The sequence below is a fragment of the Mauremys mutica genome, chromosome 12 (assembly GCF_020497125.1).
Source record: "Mauremys mutica isolate MM-2020 ecotype Southern chromosome 12, ASM2049712v1, whole genome shotgun sequence".
NCBI classification, from domain to species: domain Eukaryota; kingdom Metazoa; phylum Chordata; order Testudines; family Geoemydidae; genus Mauremys; species Mauremys mutica.
Window position 1 is genome coordinate 42,698,306 of NC_059083.1, and position 21,764 is coordinate 42,720,069.

The 21,764-nt window shown below is 53.0% G+C and overlaps 2 protein-coding genes across 7 annotated transcripts in view; both read right to left on the reverse strand.

The window, feature by feature from the left end:
* The window catches only part of LOC123345043 (zinc finger protein 43-like), an 18,246-nt gene extending 16,456 nt beyond the window's left edge, over positions 1–1,790 (reverse strand). For 5 of the 6 annotated variants that reach the window (XM_044981614.1, XM_044981616.1, XR_006572701.1 and 2 more), the window contains exons 1-2: positions 1,193–1,790; positions 115–228 (exon numbers count right to left, since the gene is read on the reverse strand). In XM_044981614.1, the coding sequence (XP_044837549.1) occupies positions 115–228; positions 1,193–1,319 (241 nt within the window). In that variant the 5' untranslated portion in view covers positions 1,320–1,790. The remainder of the gene's footprint in view (positions 1–114; positions 229–1,192) is intronic. The other variant, XM_044981615.1, reaches the window with a different exon arrangement.
* Positions 1,655–19,491, reverse strand: LOC123346801. The gene is made up of 6 exons (XM_044984259.1): positions 19,463–19,491; positions 15,922–16,102; positions 15,576–15,724; positions 13,907–14,048; positions 12,818–13,301; positions 1,655–1,707 (listed from the first exon to the last, which is right to left on the reverse strand). The coding sequence occupies exons 1-6, from the start codon at positions 19,489–19,491 to the stop codon at positions 1,655–1,657; spliced, it is 1,038 nt and encodes a 345-aa protein (XP_044840194.1).
* Between the last annotated feature and the right edge of the window lie 2,273 nt (positions 19,492–21,764).

Here is a 21,764-nt window from a genome sequence, read left to right on the forward strand (position 1 = left end):
CAGCCTGAACTGGGTGAGAACAGAATTGAGGGGGCTCAGACCACATTTTGGGGATTTTCAGCATTTTCCTTCATTTGCTGGATACTTTCTGTGTCAGTGTCACTGACTTCTCACCTGTGCCAGTACCTCTTGGGAGCTTCCTTTCCTCGGAGGCCTGGAAATCCGGGAGCCATGGCTCTTCCCCTGCTTCTAGCCGGGTGACTAGGTCAGGTTTGGGAATGGGGAGTCCTGCTCAGGGGATGAAATCAGGCATGATCAGAGTGCACTGAGGATCGGTGGAGTATTTGTCACAAAGGCACATCTTGAGTTTAACCTGACTCCATAATTTCCTAGGGGGTAGTGGGATCTGAACAGATGGGAACTTGGTCACTGAGCCCCCTTTGGAGAGGCTGATGTCTGGACAGGGGGGAGTAGTCACACCCTCACTAGGAGTTTTCAGGATCTGTGTGCTCTGGGGGGACTTGCTGAGGCACACACATCTCTGGTGTTAGACCCCTGCCTAAGTCGAAACCTCCAGAACCCAGAGCTCTCCCCACAGATGGAGCTAGTCCCAGGAAGGGAGGTGCAGAGATTCTGTTTGTGAGTGAGAATTAATGCAGATTGGACAGTGGTTCTCAAATTATGGGTCAGGATCCCAAAGTGAGCTGTGACCCTATTTTAATGGGGTCTCCAGGGCTAGCGTTAGAGTTGCTAGGGCCTGGGGCTGAAGCCAAAGCCTGAGTCCGAAGCCAAAGCCTGAGTCCCTCCAGTCCAGGGCTGAAGGTGGGATTCGTTCTCGGTCTGAGGCTTTGGTTCCCCATCCTGGGGTCATGTAGTAATGTTTGTTGTCAGAAGGGTCACGGTGCAATGAAGTTTGAGAACTGCTGAGATAGGATAATACACTGCTTCTGCACCCATGAGAGTTGGAGGGATGGGTGTGAATTAGCATGTCCATTAAGCTCATGACTCCCCTATCCCATGGGAGAGGGTATGGAGGTCAATGGCTCTCTTACTCTGGAGTTGTGGACTATGGGACCCATTCCTCTCTAATCTAGCTGACCCAACAGCTCTGCTCCAGCTCCAGGCAAAAACCTGAAGCTCCACTGCTCCGGAGCTGCCTCACGCTCCAGCTCCAAAGTCCTGCCCGAGAGGACCCAGACCAGATTCAGAAATGCAGACCCCATAGCTTCAAACAACAAACATGAATCCTTACCCAGTGAGGTCACAGTCTCATAATTCTCCTGCATGACGTCCCTGTAGAGGGCTCTCTGACTGGGGTCCAGCAGAGCCCCCTGCCCCTCAGTGAAATACACAGCCACTTCCTCGAATGTCACCGGCATCTGAAACAACAGGTGCTCCCCACTCAGTACCTGCTGCCCCAGTCACAATCCCACTATTCATGGGGGAAGAAGCATAAATATAGGACAGCTCTGGGAGGGCCAGTGGAGCAAAATCCCACCCCACTGTGCTCAGAGTGGCCAGGAATCCTCAGGGAACAGAGAGGTGGTGAGAGTTCTTTGTCCCTCCCAGCAGATGGAGGAGGGCAGGGTCTTCTCATTTACCACCCACCTACTAGGCACAGGCTGATGTGGGAAGCAGAGCTCCGCACAGGGGACAGGGACAGGAATCCCAGCACCTTCCCTTTGTATTGCTCTGCAGTCTCTGGGTAGTGGGTTCAGGCTCCAGCACTCTGGTCTGTTTTCCCTGCCCTGTCCAGGGGGTTGTTTCCTGTTTCAGAAATGGGGGAAATGTTCACCCCGCCAATGGGCCTGGTCGTAAATCAGGCCCTAGACTGAGCATGTTCCAGCAAGTTTATCACACCTTGTCCCCCTCCCTGCTTCACCCTGTGTATTTCCTGCCCCTCCCCGGCTACAACAACACTCCCCACCAGCTCCCACCCAAAATATCCCCTACCTGAGCTGGATCCATCACATCCATTTCGCTTCCCTGTCCCCCACAAAAATGGGATGATCTAGGGCAAAACATGGTCATTATTCTGCAGCCTGTCACAGTAAGAAGGACAACTGGGGAGGCTTCTGAATTAGCGTTAGTCCATTTCACACCCCGATTCCCCCCAGGCTCTTTTCCTACAGACAGACACTTTAGAATCCGCCATGGTGGGAAAACCCTCAGTTACATTATTACAACACAGACCTGACCCCTCCCACCGGGACTAAACCCACAAGGCACTTTTTACACCCTCCCAGTAACCGAGACTCTGAGACAAATTCCAGAAATAAGCAGAATCAAATAAGCCACTTTGGGGGATCCCCCCTGACACTGTCCCCAGGGCAGCACATTCCCACAGCAGCACGGGGACCAGGCAGAGGCAGGAACTGGCTTTTCCTCTCCATGCTCCTCACCTTCTTCCCAGCAAAGTCAATCTGCCCTGAGGTGCTGCAGGAAATGGAGCTGGGCAGGGCAGGGAGCCTGGACCCTCCCTCCCCATTTATTGCTCCTGCTGCCCCTTCCAGTCTCTCCACTCTCACTTCTGCATGGAGGAACTGGTTACTGTCCTGCCATTCCTGTGGGCTTTCCTCTCTAATAGCTACTGCCACTGCTAACAGGAGTGTGAGACAGAATGTATTGAGGGAAGCAGCTCTGGGATCCGCAGATCCCCAGAAGCACAGATGGGGTGAGGATGGGCCGTTTGTGCACAGTCACTTTCCTGCCCATCGCCAGCACTTTCCAGGTGAGGAGAGAGACCTCGGGGAGTCTCCAACAGAGCCCCAGTCTGCCCTAGGGGCTGGTTCCAGCCACATGAAAAAGTCCCCCATCAGATGGGCACAAAGGGGCTTAATGATGGTCTGTCCCTGCACAGACCCGCTGGGGACCAGCAGCTGCTCCCAGAGCACAATGGAGGCAGCATCATGTGCCCCAGAAAACTCAGCTAGCTCTAGGGCACTACAATCCTGAGCAGAGAGATTGACACTGGCCTTCTCTTCCTTAGCAATCACCAGAGACTTCTGCTGAGGGCAGCTAATGACCGAGCCTCCCCGTGCTGCCCCTGCAGCCCCAGGGACAATCAGGCTGATGCTGATTTCATTTGCCCATCTGGACTCACACTGGAACTGAAGAACCAGTTCAAAACCAGTATTTCATACTTGAACCGAAATGGGGGAGTGGCAATATATATGAAAGAAAGCAAAGAATCAAATGAAGTAAAAATCTTAAATGAACCAAACTGTACCATATAATTGCTATAGATAGTAATTCCATGCTCTAATAAGAATATAGCAGTAGGGATATATTACTGACCACCTGACCAGGATGGTGAAAGTGACTGTGAAATACTCAGGGAGATTAGAGAGGCTATTAAAAAAAAAAATCTCAATAATAATGGGGGATTTCAATTATCCCCATATTGATTGGGTACATGTCACCTCAGGACAGAATGCAGAGATAAAGTTTCTTGACACCTTAAATATGACTACTTCTTGGAGCAGCTAGTCCTGGAACCCACAAGAGAGAGACAATTCTTGATTTAGTCCTAAGTGGAGCACAGGATCTGATCCAAGAGGTGAATATAGCTGGACCTCTTGGTAATAGTGACCATAATATAATTAAATTTAACACCCCTGGGGTGGGGAAAACACCACAGCAGCCCATCATTGTAGCATTTAATTTCAGAAAGGGGGACTACACACAAATGAGGAAGTTAGTTAAACAGAAATTAAAAAGGTACAGTGCCAAAAGTGAAATCCCTGCAAGCTGCATGGAAACTTTTTAAAGACACCATAATAGAGGGTCAACTTAAATGTATACCTCAAATTAAAAAACATAGTAAGAGACCCAAAAAAAGTGCCACCAAGGCTAAACAACAAAGTAAAAGAAGCATTGAAAGGCAAAAAGGCACCCTTTAAAATGTGGAAGTTAAATCCTAGTGAGGAACATAGAAAGAAGCATAAACTTTGGCTCTGGCAAATGAAGTGTAAAAATATAATTAGGAAGGCCAAAAAAGAATTTGAAGAACAACTAGCCAAAGACGCAAAAAGTTATAGCAAAAAAAGTTTTAAGTACATCAGCAGCAGGAAGCCTGCTAAACAACCAGTGGGGCTACTGCATGAATGAGATGCTAAGGGAGCACTGAAGGACAATAAGGCCACTGTGGAGAAGCTAAATGAATTCTTTGCATCAGTCTTCACAGCTGAGGATGCGAGGGAAATTCACAAACCTGAGCCATTCTTTTTAGGTGACAAATCTGAGAAACTGTCCCAGATTGAGATGTCAATAGAGGAGATTTTGGAACAAATTGATAAACTAAACAGTAATAAGTCACCAGGACTATATGTCAGTCACCCAAGAGTTCTGAAGGAATTCAAATGTGAAATTGCACAACTACTATCTGTAGTCTGCAACCTATCATTTAAATCAGCTTCTGTACCAAATGACTGGATAGTAGCTAATGTGACGCCAATTTTTAAAAAAGGCTCTAGAAGTGATCCCAGCAATTACAGGCCAGTAAACCTGACTTCAGTACCGGGCAAACTGGTTGAAACTATAGTAAAGAACAAAACTGTCAGACACATAGATGAACATAATTTGTTGGGGAAGAGTCAACATGGTTTTTGTAAATGGAAATCATGCCTCACCAATCTACTAGAATTCTTTCAGAGGGTCAACAAGCATGTTGATAAGGGGGATCCAGTGGATATGGTATACTAAGATTTTCAGAAAGCCTTTGACAAGGGTCTCTCACCAAAGGCTCTGAAGCAAAGTAAGCTGTCATGGGATAAGAGGGAAGGTCCTCTCATGAACTGGTAACTGGTTAAAAGATAGGAAACAAAGGGTAGGAATAAACAATCAGTTTTCAGAATGGAGAGAGGAAATAGCAGTGTCCCCCAAGAGTCTGTACTGGGACCAGTCCTATTCAACATATTCATAACTGATCTGGGAAAAGGGGTAAACAGTGAGGTGGCAAAATTTGCAGACGATACAAAACTACTCAAGATAATTAAGTCCCAGGCAGACTGTGAAGAGCAACAAAAGGATCTCTTGAAACTGGGTGACTGGGCAACAAAATGGCAGATGCATTTATCAACACTGAATTTCAAAGTAATACACACTGGATTACATAATCCCAACTATATATATAAAATTAGCTCTTACCACTTAAGAAAGAGATCTTGGAGTCATTGCAGATAGTTCTCTGAAAACACCCACCCAATGTGCAGCAGGAGTCAAAAAAGCGAACAGAATGTTGGGAATCATTAAGAAAGGGATAGATAAGAAGACAGAAAATATCATATTGCCTCTATATAATACATGATATGCCCACATCTTGAATACTGCATGCAGATGTGGTCGCCCCCACTCAAAAAAGATATATTGGAATTGGAAAAGGTTCAGAAAAGGGCGACAAAAATTATTAGGGGTATGGAACAGCTGCCATATGAGGAGAGATTAATAAGACTGGGATCTTTCAGCTTGGAAAAGAGATGAATAAAGGGGGATATGATTGAGGTCTATAAAATCACGACTGGTGTGGAGAAAGTAGATAAGGAACTGTTATTTACTCCTTCTCATAACACTAGAGGTCACCAAATGAAATTAATAGGCAACAGATTTAAAACAAGCAAAAGGAAGTATTTTTTCACACAATGCACAGTCAACCTGTGGAACTCCTTGCCAAAGGATGTTGTGAAGACCAAGACTACAACAGCATTAAAAAAAAGTTAAATTCATGGAACTATAGAAGACTAGGGTTGCAAGAGACCTCAGGAGGTCATCTAGTCCACCCCCGCTCAAAAGGTTGGAGTATAGGTCCATCAATGGCTATTAGCCAGGATGGGCAGGGATGGTGTCCTTAGCCTCTGTTTGCCAGAAGCTGGGAATGGGTGACAGGCGATGGATCACTTGATGATTATCTGTTCTGTTCATTCCCTCTGGGGCACCTGGCGTTGGCCACTGTCAGAAGACAGGATACTGGGCTGGAAGGACCTTTGGTGTGACTCAGTATGGCCATTTTTATGTTCATAATTTTGATTTACGGACTGAAATGGGGAAAAAAAGGGAGGGGAATTCCTAATTTTTTAAAACAATAAAAAAATTATTCAATGATCTTATTTTAATTTTATGACAAGAAACTAGCTAGCCAATGGGTTGGTGATGGCTCCCAGAATGGCCTACCCCAGGGGTTGGCAACCTCTGGCATGCGGCTTGCCAGGGTAAGCACCCTGGTGGGCCAGGCCAGTTTGTTTACCTGCCGCATCGGCAGGTTCATATTGCGGCTTCAACTGGCCACGGTTCACCGTCCCAGGCCAATGGGGGTGGCGGGAAGCCGCGGCCAACACATCCTTTGCCCGTGCCACTTCCCACCGCCCCCATTGGCCTGGCCAGTGGGAGCCATGGTCCCCCAAACCTGCTGACACAGCAGATAAACAAACTGACCTGGCCCGCCAGGGTGCTTACCCTGGCGAGCCACGTGTCAGAGGTTACCAACCCCTGGCCTACCCCATAGTGAGAAGAAAATGAGAATAGAAGGGGGCCAGCCCACAAGCGCAGGGAGGGAGAGACGAAGCTTGGGAGCTGCTTGCACACCATGGGAGGCAGAAAGAGGGCCCAGAGGTAGAGGAACCATCTCTGAGATGCTCTCCTGGGGAGAGAAGAGCGGGGATGCTCCCTGGGCCCTGAAGTTCATAACTCTTCAAGTCCAGGGGCAAAAGTAACGGCTCCCCAACCTTCTCCCCTTAGACAGGCCTCCTCCCACCCTCCCCAACCCCTGGGGCAGCTCCTCCCTCCAGTTGCCTCACTTGAGGCAGGGTTCATGCTCCAAACTCCCTTCCCCACTGAAGCCAGCTGCAGAGCCCACTCCCAAACCCTGACCCCCTCACCCCGGACACTATTTGATACCCTCCTCCAACCCCCCCACACCTACCCCCAGATAGATATGTTTCTTTCATTCTTGATGCTAGATATCAATCCCCATTCTCAGCAGAGGACAAAGTCAAGGCAAAAATTCATTACACCAAAACATGGAAGAAGATGGAAATACTTCAGTCAGAAGTAAGAAATAATGATGTCACAGAATCAATGTCAAACACATCTGAAACTGAAAGATGAATTGGAACTTCTTCTGAGAGTTTGTGAAATTTCCAAAAAGGAAGATGAAGGAAAGCCCAAAAAATGATTGGGCCAATTCTTGATTCATTTGCAGATGAGCCACATCTCAAAAAGAAAGAAAACAGAGCAAACTACTAGGAACATCAGAAAAATGTCATGCCCAAGCTAAATCGACTAGCAAAAATTGTACTGGCAGTTCCAGCAACACAAGTGAGTTTTGAAAGAAAATTTCCAGGCCTCAGATGTATCCTTTTACTTCAGAGGTCCAATATTACAAAGCAAAGATGTTATTTTAAGTTGCTCAAACAAATTGTGCATAAAAAAACTGTGTTCTTTTGACAACACAAAAACACTAGGAAAACTCATGTAAAGTTAAAGTTAAAAAATAAATAAAGAGCCAAAAATGAAGAGTTTCCATTTTAAGCTGCAGCTCTCTTTTCTGAATTTACCTCCACAAAGATTGAAATATGATTTAAAACAGTAACTGACGTTTTATTTTTGTTTCTTTGAATGGCTTGAACTAGAAATGAATGCAACTGAACCTGAATCAAACCAAAATAAAAACAGTTGGACTCCTTGCCTGCTGTTGCTAGCAGGGACTCTTGTTTGGCCCAGAATCCTGCACAGAAATCAGAGCAGGGCCCTGTTCAGTCCTGTCAGACCCAAATATTTAACATTCAGGAGTCAGACCCCCAAATAGCGACACAGTCTTAAAAAATTAACGACTAAATTGGGGGCAGGGTGTGTGGGGGGGAATATTTGCCTTGTAAATTCTGAGCCCTTAGGGGGAAATCCCCTGTTCCCCCAATGCTTGTTTGATCATATCTAGGAAAAAAGATTCCCCACTGGCTGCTGGGTGGGGGAGCTGCCATTGTATCTTTCACCATCCCTCTCCCTTCCCCTACCCTCTAGCTCTCCCTTCCCCAGACAGTCTCTGCTTGCTCTCATGCCTCCCCACAATCCCCCATTTCCTTCCCTTTATCTCCCTACTCAGAGTTTCCCTCTATTCTAGCTCCGTACCCCTGAGCCCCAGAATTCTCCCCCTGCCCCGATTCCTGTGTATTCCCTCAGCCTCCCTTCTGCAGCCCCACATCCCCATCCCCCCCCCTACATCCCTGTTCACCCCCTTCTGCCCCCTCACACATCCCTGTTCCCCCTCAATTCCCTCTGGCTCTCAGGGCCCCCTGCCCCTCTTCAGCCCCCTTCTGGCTCCTCACATGTTACTGTCCAATCCCTCCCACTCCCTGCAAACCATGGGAGCTGGCAGCCATCTTTCCTCTGCCCAACGCAGGGAATCGCGGCCAGCCCAGCTGGGAGCAGCCTGGGGCATCCCCCTGCCCCTGCAGACAGGCTGCCCCGGGAGCAGCGCTCCGGGGGGAGGGGGGCAGGTCTCACCGTCTCTCCACGCGGGGCTCTGCCTGGGAGCAGGGCTCTGGGTCCCAGTAAGGGGGGGCGGGACAGGCTGGGGTCTCTGCACGGGGAGAGTCTCTGGGGGAGCAGCGGGAATGTTCCTTCCCCGCCTGCAGCCAGGGCTCTGGGTCCCCAGCGGCAGCAGCCGAGGCCCCGGGGTCTTGCTAGGGACGTGGGTTTCACCGCGACAGAGTCACTGCAGAGACAGCAATTCACTTCCTGCTGCCAGGCTGAGTGACCCCGGGAATCGCTCCGCCCAGCGCCTCCTGGGTCCTAGCGAGACCGGGTGCACTCCTGGGCTGAGCTGCAAGGTCTGCTCCTGTAGTTCAGATCATGGAGTTGTCAGTGCTATGTCCGACCTCTGGTTATTTGCAGTCAAATTAACCCATCACTGGGCTGTAGGAAAAAACCCTCCAGTTCTCCTCCCTTTCCCCTCAGGGCTACTTGCTGCTCCTCACCCTGCCAGTGTAACATTGCCTGCAGGATTTGCCGCTGGTAACAGTTATTAACATCTGTGTATTCTCCCTTTTGCTGCCTTGTCAAAATGTGCTGCTTCTGCCTTTCCCCATCCTATAGTCCCAGGGCAGTAAGTTGTGATGGATGGAGGCATTCCCACCACAATTTGGTACCTCTCACCTTTCCCCACTTTCTGGTCCAGGGGTAACAAACTGTGATGGATGGGGTTGATCTGTCATAGTTTTCCCACCTGTGCCTTTCTCCATCCTTTGGTCCAGGGCTGGTAAATTCTGATGGATGGGGACATCTACCTCTCACCTTTCCCCATCCTCTACCTTTCCCTGTCTCCTCGTTCAGGGGTAGAAATTTTTCATGGATACGGGATATGTCTGTCACAATTTGCTACCTCTATTTTTGCCCATCCCCTTTAGGGCACCAGAACAGAGGGGCCAAAGGGCCATGGCCCTCCCACTTTTGAAAGTGAATGGGCCTGTCCTGTCCACTTTCCTCCACAGACCCATCTCTTTCTCCTACCCCATATCTTTCCCCTGAGGCCCGGCCCCATGGCCAGGCCAGAAGCTAGAGCCCTGCCTGGATAAGAGAGGCCCAGGGAGCCCAGGCAGCTGTGGAGAGCCACAGATCCTCCACCTCCCCAGGGTGGGGGGGCCCCGAGAGCAGCCCCGGCCTATGTCCCTACCCCTCGGGCCTCCTGGCCAGGGCAGATGGAGGGTCCATGGCTCCCAACAGCTGCCCGGGTGGCTCTTACCATTGCCTTGCACCTGCCCTGGATATGGGACATGGGCTATGGGCTGCTCTTGGGCCCCCCACCTGGCAGGTGGAGGGGCCCAGGCTGCCTGGCCCAACTCTGGCTTCCATCTTCATCAGGGGGCAGGGCCTCAGGGGGAAGAGGAGGGGCAGGTGAGGGGCCACAGAAGGAGCAGGGCCTCCTGGTCTCACCACTTAAGGAAGAATCCCTCACCCCTGCTTGTTGTCCAGACCTTTCTTTATCCTGATTCAGATGTGGCTAGCTGTGATGAATTGGCATATGCTAATCACAGTTTGGTTCTTTTACCTTTCTTCATTCCTGGTGCAGGGGTAACAAATTGTGATGGATAGGGGCACACCTGTCACTGTTTTCCTCCTCATCTTCAGGCGATGATAGTAAATTCTGATAGCCCGGCCTGTTTCATCACAATTTGCTACCATAACCTTTCCCTATCCTTTATCTTTCCCAATTCCTGGTCCAGGGGTGAAAGTGAGCTGGTACGGGCTGGTACTCCATACCAGTAAGAACCCGCACCAGCCCATACCCAGCCCACATTAAAGCACTGCCATGGCAGTGCTTTAATGTCCCTGCCCCTTTTTCCTCCCCTGTCAGGGTCCCTGCCAGTAGGGTCTGTACTGGCAGGGCCACCGATGGTGGGGGAGGGGAAGGGGCAGCTACATTAAAGCTGTGGCAGCGCTTCAAGGATGGTCCTTTGCCGTGGCAGCACTTTAAAGTTGGTGTGCTCTCCCCCCCCGCCGGCCCCATTGGCAGGGCCGCCGACGGCACGGGGGGGGCACAGCAACGTTAAAGCACTGCTGCGGCAAAGGACCCTGCAGCGCTTTAATGTCCCTGCCCCTTCCCCCACCCCACCCCCCCGGCCACTGACGGGTGGGGGAGGGGCAAAGGGAGCAGCTGCCCTGGGGCTGGCAATTTAGAAGGGCCCAGGGCTTCAGATGCTGCTGCCGCTTCTGCAGCAGCAGTGTCCGGAGCTCTGGGCCAGGGCCAGCTCCAGGCACCAGCGCAGCAAGCAGGTGCTTGGGGCGGCCAACGGAAAGGAGCAGCACATCCAGCTCTTTGGTGGCAATTTGGCGGCGGGTCGCTTGGTCCCTCTTGGAGGGAAGGACCTGCCTCCTAATTGCTGCCGATCGCGGCTTTTTCCCCCTCCCTCCCCCCCACCGCTTGGGGCGGCAAAAACACTGGAGCCGGCCCTGCTCCGGGCCCTTTAAATCAACATGGGAGCCCCAGATGGCACGGGCCAAAGGCTGGCTGGGGGATGCTGACCCCCCAGCCCCGCCCCTTCTGGCCAAGGCCCTGCCCCTTCCGAGGGCCAGAGCCTTCCCCCCATACGGGTAAGTATCCTCAGTTACTTTCACCCCTGCAGAGGTCACCCGTTATGACAGAGAGAGGTATGCCTGTCACAGTTTGCTACCCCACTTTTCCCCATCCTCTGGTCCAGAGGTAACAAATTGTGATTAATAGGGGTGCACCTGTCACAATTTTCTGCTTGCCGACATCTTTCACCATCCTTTGGTCCCAATGTAGCAAATTATGACACAAGAATTCATCTCTGTCGCAAATTGCTACCATTGTGTAATCTCTGTTTTAAATTTGGACACAAAGAAATTATTTGGAAAAGCATTCTACAGAGTTAAACTGCAGGACTATGGTATGTAACCTCCTGAATGAAGGTCTTGTTTCTTTATTAGTCTCTTTCCATTGTAGATTAGGCTGTCAGGAGTAGCTCAGGAACATGAATACTGACCTGAGGACTGACTGTCACAAATCAGGGCACAAACCACAAACTGGCTTTGTGTTCTACAATTAGATTTCACCAACCAAGTATCAAGTGTGAACTCCTCAAGCACTGTGTAACAGCTTTACCATGGAGTTATAGACAATCCCCTAATGGACTATAAATCTTGCCACCCACGCAAGCCTACCTTTGTGATAGATGGTCCAAATCATAATAATATTCTGGTTTCTCCCAATCCCAAAGGACCAGTCATTTACCCCAGGTCAACTGCGCATCAGAGCTCAAACCAAAGACAACACTTGTAAGAAACCAATCCTATAATAAATTAACTGATGTATTGGTTAAGAGAAGGAAATGAGAGTTATTTAAAAAATTGAAGCAGGCAAATGTACATACACACACAAACGAGTTACAATCATAAGTTTCAAAAGGCAATAGAAGCTTCTATGATAAGCAAGCTCTGTACATCCTTTAGGACTAGCCCAATCTGAGCAGCTGCAACTCCCTCACTTTGTGCCTAAAACATCTCCCCACCCAGCCCTCACCCCTCCAAGCAGCATAGAGATAAATTTCCTTGTGGCCAGGCATTGTTATTGCCTTCCCCCACAGTTCAAACTGATTGCTTATGCCATCAACTGAGTCTTTTGTCCACAATGTTCCACAATAGCTTGTCTGATGTCCAGGGCCACATTAACCTTTTGTGGGCCCGGCCCCAAACATATTTGTGGCCTCCCATGCAGGCAAAGGAGCATGGCATGGGGAGGTTGGTCCCCAGAGCAAGAGGCCAGCCAGGGGCAATGGGGCATAGCATGGTGGGGCCGGCCCCACTTCACCCAACCCAGTGCAAGGGCACTGTACTGGCAGTTGACAGACACACACTGGCCTGCCCAGCCTTGTGCTGCCAACGTGCCCCTTCCCCCCAGGGGTAGGCCCATGCTGCGCAACACAGCCCCAACTCCCTATGCCCAGGAACTGCTATGCCCAGGAGCCCCACACACAGACCCCCCCACCACAAATGCACAGTGGCCTGCACACCATCACCCCTGCCCAGCACCCCCACACACAGCCACACCACTACTGTCCAATGCACTTCCCCACAGCCCACCACCACAACTACACAGCAGCCCATTCAGACCCACCCCCACGCCCAGCATCCCAACACTTGGACCTCCCCCATTGCCCCTCAAGAAACCCCCCCCCCCCAACTGGCCAGCAGCCCTCGACACACCTCCAGAGAGCCACTTCCTCACACCCTGCCCCCTGGCCACACTCCTCTCTAGCTCTAAGACCTCCCGCTCCAACTGCCCTATCACCGCATGTCCCTCTGCCAGCTGGCACCAGAGGTGTAATCTTGGCAGAAGAGCTGCATGCACACCTTCCCCACATCCCACCGCCACCATGCCAAGGGAAAGACATGCCGCTGCCCCCGCCAGGCCAGCCAGAATTCCCAGAAGGACACCACAAAGCCCATGTCCTCCAGCAAGCTGTTATTAAAATGCCAATAGGCCAGCCCCACCTCTCTGAACTGACAGAGGCCATCACAGTCACCAAATGGTGATCTGTGAACGGGGCCAGCCGGATGCCGGAGGCATGGGCCTGTGCCAGATGGAAACGTGATAAATAAATTCGGATCAACCGGGAGTGGCACGACCGATTGTCCTCCACTCGGACATAGGTGAAGGTGGTATCGTCGTCCGGGTGATGGTCGCGCCAGACGTCCACCAGGGCGTGATGGTCCACAATCTCCCTGAGGATACCCACGGTGGCCTGGGACCTCTTGGTTCTTGAGCGGTCCCAGTCCTCAGGAGTGGTCTTGAAGTTCCCGCCCAGGACTAGGCACTCGTGAGGATCCAGGGTGCCGAGGAAGGCCGACGCCTGCCGGAAAAAACACTCTTGTTCTGGGCCTGTGTTTGGGGCATAAACATTGACTATGTTTAAGATCAGCCCCTCCACACAGGCCTGGATGTGCAGCAGGCGGCCTGGCATGACCTCGGCCACCCCCAGCACCTGAGGCCATAGCTCGGGGGAGAACAGGGTGGCCACCCTAGCCAAATGGATGCTGAGGTGGCTGAAATAAACCCCATCCCCCGACTCCAGCTGCCAGCTAGTCTCGACAGCTGGAGCTGTGTGGGTATCCTGCAGGAAGATCACAAAGTAACCGCCCCTCCCGAAGGAAGGAGAGCACCTGGCTCCTGCGAAGACCCACCCTACAGCCCCGGGTGTTTAATGACGCAAAGGTGGTAACTGTCATAGTGAGGGCTGGGGTGGATCCTCACAGGCAGGGCGATTGACGGGCTCCAGTGGGCCCCGCAACAGCCCAGTCTCGACCCCAAAGGTCAAGAGGGAGTCACAGAACTTACAGGCCCACCGGTAGGACGCAATGTTCTGCCTCCCGGTCCCTCTTCCTCCCCCAAAAGGGCCTTCATGGCCCAGAGGACATGATGGAAGTCCCCCCCCCAGCGCTGGAGGGCGAGCTGCACCTTGCCGTTCGAGCCACGGGTGTCCGTTAGGAAGCAGTGCAGCTCATCCTTCAGCCAATCCACTGCCGTCCTCTGGTGGGGCCCCTGAGAGATCCTCGCGGCCTGCAAAGATGGGCAAAAAAGGGGCTGAGCCCCAGCACTGCTGCACTGGGCAGCCCATCCCCATCCCCGGCAAGGAAGGGGGCGGCGGAGGGAATAGTGCAGCCCCTTCAGTATTTAGAAGGGGAGACACGAAAACCACCCCCTGAAGGTTGTCTGTGGGTAGCAGGAACGAGACAACCTTGGGTGCAGCAATAGAATGGGAGGTGGAGGGGAGAGGGACAGGCGATGCTTCGGGCGCAGGAATGGGGGCAGAGGCGGGATCAGGGGCAGGAACTGAAACGGGAGTCGGGACTGGGGCAGGAGAGGAGACAGGAACAGGATCAGGGGCAGGGATTGGAATGGGAACGGGGACAGAGATAGATCTATAATCCCCAGGAGCCAAGCTGCTGGGGTGTGGCTCCTCTCGACCAGGATTCAGGGTCAAGGGGACGGGGGCAGGAGGGGGGCCTTCGCCAATGCTGGGCATGGGAGTTGCAAGAAGCGCGTCACCTGCAGCCATGGCGTCAGGCATGGTGGAGTTGTCAGCAGGGCCCTGCTCTGGAAGGGAGGCTAACTGCTCCCTCTGGGTGGTAGAGGGTGTGCCCACAGGCTCAGGGCCCAGACGCTCAGCATCAACCAACGCCCCGAGGGGCTCAGTGGCCTCACATCCACAGCCAGGCTGATAGGTTGGGTTAGGGGCGCCCCAAGGACAAGAGCGGGGGCAATAGCTTGGGGTGAGGGCAGGGAGAAGGAGGGGGCAGTGGGGCTAAGCCGCCGCCCAGATTGAGGCCCGCTGGGGGTGGGTCGTCCTCCCCCTGGGTAACTGGGGTCAGACCCACCCAGGGCCTTGATCTCCTCAAATATGGATGTAAAATCAGTCCCCGTGACCCCAGACTGCTCCCCGCGAGCGACTCGGGAAACAGTTGCCCCAGCATCAGCGGTGGCGGGGGCACAGATGTCGCAGGGGCCAGGGGAACTCCTGCAGAGGCCTCCTCGGGGGGAACTCGACAAGGGGGGCAGGATAGCCTCCGTCCGCTGCCATGGCTTCCCATGGCCAGCGCCTCCTGTTGGGCTCCGTTCAGGGGCGCAGCAGAAGGATTAGCAGCCGCAGCTCCCTGCAGCATCTTGGGGGGGGGGGCTCCTCTCTCTCCTCATCAGAGGGAAGGGATCAAGCTCGAGATTTGTGGGCACCACACTTCCCCCAGATGAGCACTCAGCCCTCCAAGATGGAAGTGGAAGTGGAGGGCCGGTCAGCAGGGACAGGGGGAAGGGCGATGGTTCCGGGGCTCAGGGTGGCAAAGGCGGGACAGCGGGAGGAAGGGAAACCTCCCCCTGGGGAAGGCCCTCTCCCTTGGCCAGCAGGAGTCTCGCCACCCTCTCCTCCATGGGTCCCGCCGAACTGCAACCGATGGAGGCAAGGCCTGCCCACTCGGCTGTCCCCGTGGTCCGAGCAGGGGCTACGGCAGAAGGAGGAGGGGTGGCAGCAGCGGTAGCCGGGCCACCAGAGTCGCCGGCAATGACAGAGCCAGCGCCCTCCCGGGTCTTGGCGGTACCGGATGCCCCTCCATGCCGGGCCAAGGGGCAGTACCTCTGGATGTGCCCCATCACCTGGCAGAAGAAGCACCCAGCCTCCCCCATCATATAATGGACCCGGTAGTGGGCCCCCTGGTAGGGCACCAGGAAGGACCCTTCGAGTGCCACTCCATCACACACCACCGTCAGTAGTTGGATCTGGACCTGCCGGCAGAAGAACAAGATGTGATGGAGGGCGGGGTCCTTACAGCCCAGCGGGATGACAGAAATGGGCTTCCCCAGGGTGGAGAGGGCAGGTGACAGGGCAGTGTTGGGAAGGAAGGGTGGGATGGAAGTTAACACCACCCCTACACCCAGGTCCTCCAGGAGTTCTAGGGGGACAAACACACACCCCCCCGCACCACCAGGCCCCTTTCCACCACCTCCTGAGTGGTGGCCTCTGACGCCAGGAAGAACACAACTTTACCATACATTTCAGAGGCCGCCACAATGGCTGTGGGCCCCACCACCCTCGCCAGCGCCCGCACATATGTTTTAACATGGGGCAAGGCGGGCACCAGGAGGCAGCGGGCACCGTGCCTCCTGGTCAGCAAGGGGAAGGGGCCCCAGCCACCAGGGATGGTACCAGAGGTGGCGGTTGGGGCGGATGTTGGAGTGGCGCGTGGAGGGGCAGTGGCCACTAACCACTCCTCCCTGCTAGGCTGTGTTCAGGGAAAGAGGGTATAGGTGGGCAGGAGACTACAGGGGGGACTGGGGGAAAGGGAAGAAGCAACCACTCCTCCCCGCTAGGCTGCAGGCAGGGAAGGAGGGCGCCAGCGGTGAGGGATGTAGGGGCGAAATGGTGGCACAGGTACTGGGTAGGGATACTGGGTAGGGGAAGAACTACAATATCATTGGGAAGGCTGTGAACAGTGTTGGGGGGGGCAACTGAAAGGGAGCACAAGCACTTATGGAGGGGGCATGGGCGCACAGGTAAGAGGGACTGAACTGGGGGGAGAGAGGGAAGACAGGGGAAAAAAGGGGCCAGGCAAATCACAGGAGGCAACTACAAATGCAAGGGTAGGGCAGGCAACCAAACCAAAGCCCAAGGTTTGGGGCAGGGCAGGTAACAAACACTGAAGGGCTGGGGTGGAGCAGGCAAACTAACAAACACTGAGTCAGGGCAATTAAACTAACAGAAAGGGAAACTCCCAAAGGGTCAAAGCAAGTGGTGGGCAGGGCAGGCTGCAGGGCCGGAGGGGCAAACTAACACAGGGGTACTGGGGGGCACAGCAGGGAGGGGGCCCCACCAGCCAAATGCAGCTGTGGGGTAGGGTAAGTCCAAGGCGGGGAGGCACATGCACTCATGTGTGCTTGTGCAACTCAGTCCATGCTGCTCACTGCTGCATACAGTCCCAGGTGGTAAAAAGGGGAGAACAAACAGCCACATTGAGGGGCAAAGAGCAGGTCCAGGTGGTATGTGGAGTGGGGGAGGGGGGTTGGGGGTGGTGTGGGGGGGAGCAGATGGGCAAGGGGGAGGGCTCCGCACCTCTCCCTCTTGCTCCCCTCAACAGGAATAGGAGTCACCACCACCCCAGGAGCAGAGATGGTAAAAGTCACTCAGGTTGTGAACAAACCCCCTCCACAATGTCCCTTAGTAGGAATCCTCGTCTTCTTCCTCCTCCACAGCAGGAGCAGCAGTCAGCTGGCCAGGCAGGAGGGATCCATAGGTGATGGTGGGTCCTTGCTTCTCCCACCAGAGGGGGAGCAGGCCGGAAATGCCCCCCCTCTCAGCAGCAACATTCCCAGGAGAAGGAGCACCAGCCAGCCAGCAGCAGCCCAGAGAGGGAGAGCACCAGCCAGAGCACTCCAAACCTGCCCCCACAGAGGGTCACATGCTGGACAGGAAGTATAAGAGCCCAACCCCAGAGCTCACTCTGGAGAGACTAGATATCTTCAGCCCAGCTCCAGCTAGGGACTTGAAGATTGGCCCAACTGGCTGATACTTGACATGGATCAGCCTGTGGGAGAGTTGCTGAGCTTACCCCTCACCAGCTACGCTGAGGATCCAATGGTGATTGACCCCCCTGAGGACTCCACCTTGACCCAGGTACCTCCAGAGGGGGAGTTGGAAAGTAGCCTGGGGGCAGCTGACCCAAGTCTGGCTGCAATACTGCCAGAACCCATGTCAGTGTGTTGTGGCCAGGATCCCCACTGACATAGCAGCAGACCTTTGGTGGCTGCTAGGGCCCCGGACTGGGCCGCAGTGGAGTGGGAGAGCCTGTGTTCCCCCCTCCCCATGGGTGGCAGTTTTCCCCCCTCCCAAGTGGTTTGAAGCCTGAAGACTGGGTGTGCTATTTACCAGTGTTTGCTCAGCCCCTGCCTGTGGACCTGAGGTGTGACTCCTTACTGCCCCGCCCTGACTAAGGGCCTGGGCTTGTTATCTGCTACCTGTGTGCCCTCAGCCCCTGCTGAATGGCTTGAGCCAGGACTCCAGTGGCCTGACTGATTCCCCGGGGGCCAGTGCAAGGACTAAGGCAGGCAGTGTGGTTCCCCGGAGAGGGATGAACCCCAACAAATCCTCCCTACAGTACCACTTAAAGATCTTTCCAAATATTGTTTGTACTGTTAGCTAACTATTGTAAAGTGCTTTGGATAAGAGTGCTTTATAAAAAAACAAGTTGGGGTGTGGGGTCTGGCCAGGACTTAGGGTGTGGAAGGGGGCTCAGGACTGGGGGTGCTAGGTCTGGGAGGGAGTTAGGGTGAGGGAGGGGGCTCAGGGTTGGGGCAGGAGGTTAGGGTGTGAAGCGCTTACCTGGGGCAGCTCCCATTTGGTGCAAGGGGTGCAGGTGGGAATGTGGAGGGGGTGCAGGAGCTCCCATTTGGTGGTCAGGGTGGGGGTGGGTATGTGTGGAGGATGCAGGAGTCAGGGCAGGGGGCTGGGGGAGTGGGCTGGGGTTGTTGGGGTGCAGGAAGCTGCAGCCAGCACATCCCTCGTCCTGCGCCACTTCCCGCAGCCCCCATTGGCCTGGAGCAGCGAACCACGGCTAGTGGGAGCCGTGATCGGCCAAACCTGCAGACGCGGCAAGTAAACAAGCTGGCCCGGCCTGCCAGGGGGCTTACCCTGGTGGGCCACATGCCAAACGTTGCTGATCCCTGCCCTATAAGATAGGATGCAGGTATTCTAAGTGAGATTAATGCAGGCAGCAACTGACAAGCATTTCATAAAGTCCAAATACTGAACACATCTCTATAAATCTAATTCCTATTTTAACAACACTAGCACACAGGTGAGCCAGACTGGTTTCCAACCATGCATTTATCAATGTTCAGTGAGGCCTAGGGGCCTTGGCATGAGCTGGCACCTGGTCTGCTAGCATCACACAGGCCACACAGTTTCTGTAGTAAATAAACATTTAATGGACACAGGACACTGACAGAATTGTGAAGCGTTGTAAACAGCATTGGAAATACTTATGAATACCTTTTAAACATAAGCTATTGGGCAGAATATCTCCCATTGCTCCTTATTCAGACTTTGCCCCATTGTCACTGTTACACATATTAAACACCTTTTCAGCACAAAGTTTCTGTACTTTGGCACACACATCAAAGGCCATTGCCCTCTGGTCTTGCATTAGAAACATTTTCTCTGGCCTTTTCCTCACTGTTAAAACAGAAGTGCCTTGTCCTCACTGTGTTCTTTTCTCAGAATAGCTCCTGCACCTTAGTTACCCCAAGGTTTAAAAAAAAAAAAAAAAAAAGGAAAGAAAAAATACCTTTTTCAGCAGTGAGGAAAAGGCCTAGTGGCTACATTAATCAAGGCATTTAGGTGCTGTGATTTTGATTGTCACAAAGCCTAACTTTTAAGTACCTAGAAAGTCACAGGATTAACTCTGTGATCCACAAAGCCTGAGTTAGGCACTTAGGCTCCTTGTACAATGAATGGGAAGAGATACGCACCTTAGCGTGTGAGCCACAAAAACTGGCATGTTAGGCAGGGAGATGCTCTATTGGCATCTCCCATTGGCTAGCTTAGGCATGTGTCCTAAGCAACACATGGTACCGAATTCCCAACTGCAGGTAGATGCAAGTTCTGCCTAGCGATCTACGAATAGGAACCCATCTCCTGGAGTAAGGTGGCTCAGGCACCTCCAAAGCCTAATTCCACACACAATGGTCAGAGGAGGAGGATGTTGCCCATCTTAGAACGTTTAGGCCACTGGTTAGCCCCTACGATGTGGGAGGTCCCTGTTCAAGGCCTTTCTCCTTCTTTGATGGGGTAATTGAGCTAGGGTCTCCCACTTCCTATGTGAGTGCACTGACCACTAGGCCAGAAGTTACAAAGGGTGAGGTGACACCATGTCTTCCTCCTCCTGACGAGATTCTGAATGAGATCTGATCAAATAGGCAGGCTCTGAGCCACACAAGCAAGATCAGCATTCTCCCGCCCATTGTCCCTAGTTTGTGAGTAATTCTGGGGCTTAGGCAGGAGACAGGCATCCAGCAGCCTAGAATAAAGCAACAAGGAACATGCTCTGAAGCAGAAACTAAAGCCCCATCTACACTGGCAAGTTTTTGCGCAGTAAAGCAGCTCTCTGCGCTGTAACTCCCGAGGTGTACACACCGCCAAGCCACTTAGTGCACATAAACTGCACTATTGTAGCACTCTTTAAAAAACCCACCCTGACGAGAGGCGTATAGCTTTCTGCACTGGGGCTACAGTGCTGCAGTGCCAGTGCAGACATCATGGCAATTACAATGCTACGATTTGCCTCTGGGAGGTGTCTCACAATGCCTGTTCTCACCTCTCTGGTCATCAGTTTGAACTCTATTGCCCTGCCCTCAGGTGACCAACCATCATCCCCACCCCATATATTCCTTTGGAAATTTGAAAGTCCCCTTTCTGTTTGCTCGGTGATGCACTGAGACCACTGCATGCTTCTTTCCAGGTGGCCATGCCTGCTTCATGCACCAGGCGATTCCCCCACTGGGAGCAATGCCGAGCTGCTGGACCACATTGGCATTCAGGGAGAGGAAGCTGTGAATTCCTATGGCTGGAACACAGCTGGGACTGATGATACCTATGGACAGATTTCATGATGCATGATAGAAAGGGGTCATGATCGGGACACATTGCAGTGTAGGGTAAAAGTGAAGGAGCTGCGGAACGCTTACCACAAGGCGTGGGAGGCAAATCACTTCTCTGGTGCTGCACTCATGAGCTGCCGGTTCTACAAAGAGCTGGATGTGATACTCAGTGGTGACCTCACCTCCACTGTGAAGGCCCCTGTGAATACTTTGTTGGCTCACGTGCCAGTTGAGAGTGGACCGAGCCAGGAGAAGGAAATCTTGGACGAAGAGGGGGAGGGGAACCCAGAGGCAGAGGATGGCTCAGAGGCCAGAGATGCATGCAGTCAGGAGCTCTTTTCTACCCCGGAGGAGCCTAGCCAGTCACAGCAGTTGGATCTTGACAAAGTGCAAACAGGAGAGGAGGTCCCTGGTAAGTGGATCCGATTTTGGGAATTGCTGAAGCAATTTGTTGGGGAGAGGAGAGTTACAGAAAGCAGGCTTGTCTCCCACCGCATACCTATTCTGAGTGGCAGAACAAGCTGTTGATACACTTCCTCACTTCACGGGAATCTCCCTCAGAGATCTCCAAGAAACTCTCGTGGAGATACTGGGCAATCTGCCGCTGCAGGTTTCTTGGCAGAGCTGCTTTGTTTCTTGCCCCATTAACGGTAACTTTCCCACACCACTGTGCCATCATGGGGCGGGGGTGGAACGACCATTATTGCACATAGGCAAGCTACATAGGGGCCAGTACAGAAGCCACAGGCTTGGAGAACAACCTCCCTTGATTCCCTGTTCACCCTCAGCAGCGAGATATCTTCCATAATGATCACATCCAGTGGGAAATCTGGGGACAGGAATGATTATCAAGCCCATCCCATACAGTGCTGGCTCTGCCCAAGAGCCATGTGCCCAGCGTACAGCAGGATCCTAGAAGAGAGATTCACCCTGGCCCTGTGGCTACTCACCATTTAGGGGGTCTTGTGGCTCGTGTGCTTGCCTGGGGTCAGCCAGTTAGTGACAGGTGTGTGAGTACTGGCTGTGTTTTAAAGCACTGAATCACTGTTGTCTGTGTTGCAAACAATACTGCTTCTGTAAAAAGTTGCATTTAAACTTCACAGAGATGACCATGGGAGGCCAGCCTCCCTTATCGGCAGCAGAATGGCTGTGCAGAATTAGAAAGCGGCCACAA

What these genes read in the sequence shown, in the direction of transcription:
- LOC123346801 (XM_044984259.1), bottom strand. Translation starts at nt 19,491, where the DNA reads ATGCCAGTTTTTGTGGCTCACACGCTAAG. An exon ending in TGGTGGAAAGGGGCCTGGTG is followed by an intron (nt 15,725 to 15,921) that starts GTGCGGGGGGGT and finishes TTCTGCCGGCAG; the next exon opens with GTCCAGATCCAACTACTGAC. An exon ending in GTGATGGGGCACATCCAGAG is followed by an intron (nt 14,049 to 15,575) that starts GTACTGCCCCTT and finishes TGCCCAGTGCAG; the next exon opens with CAGTGCTGGGGCTCAGCCCC.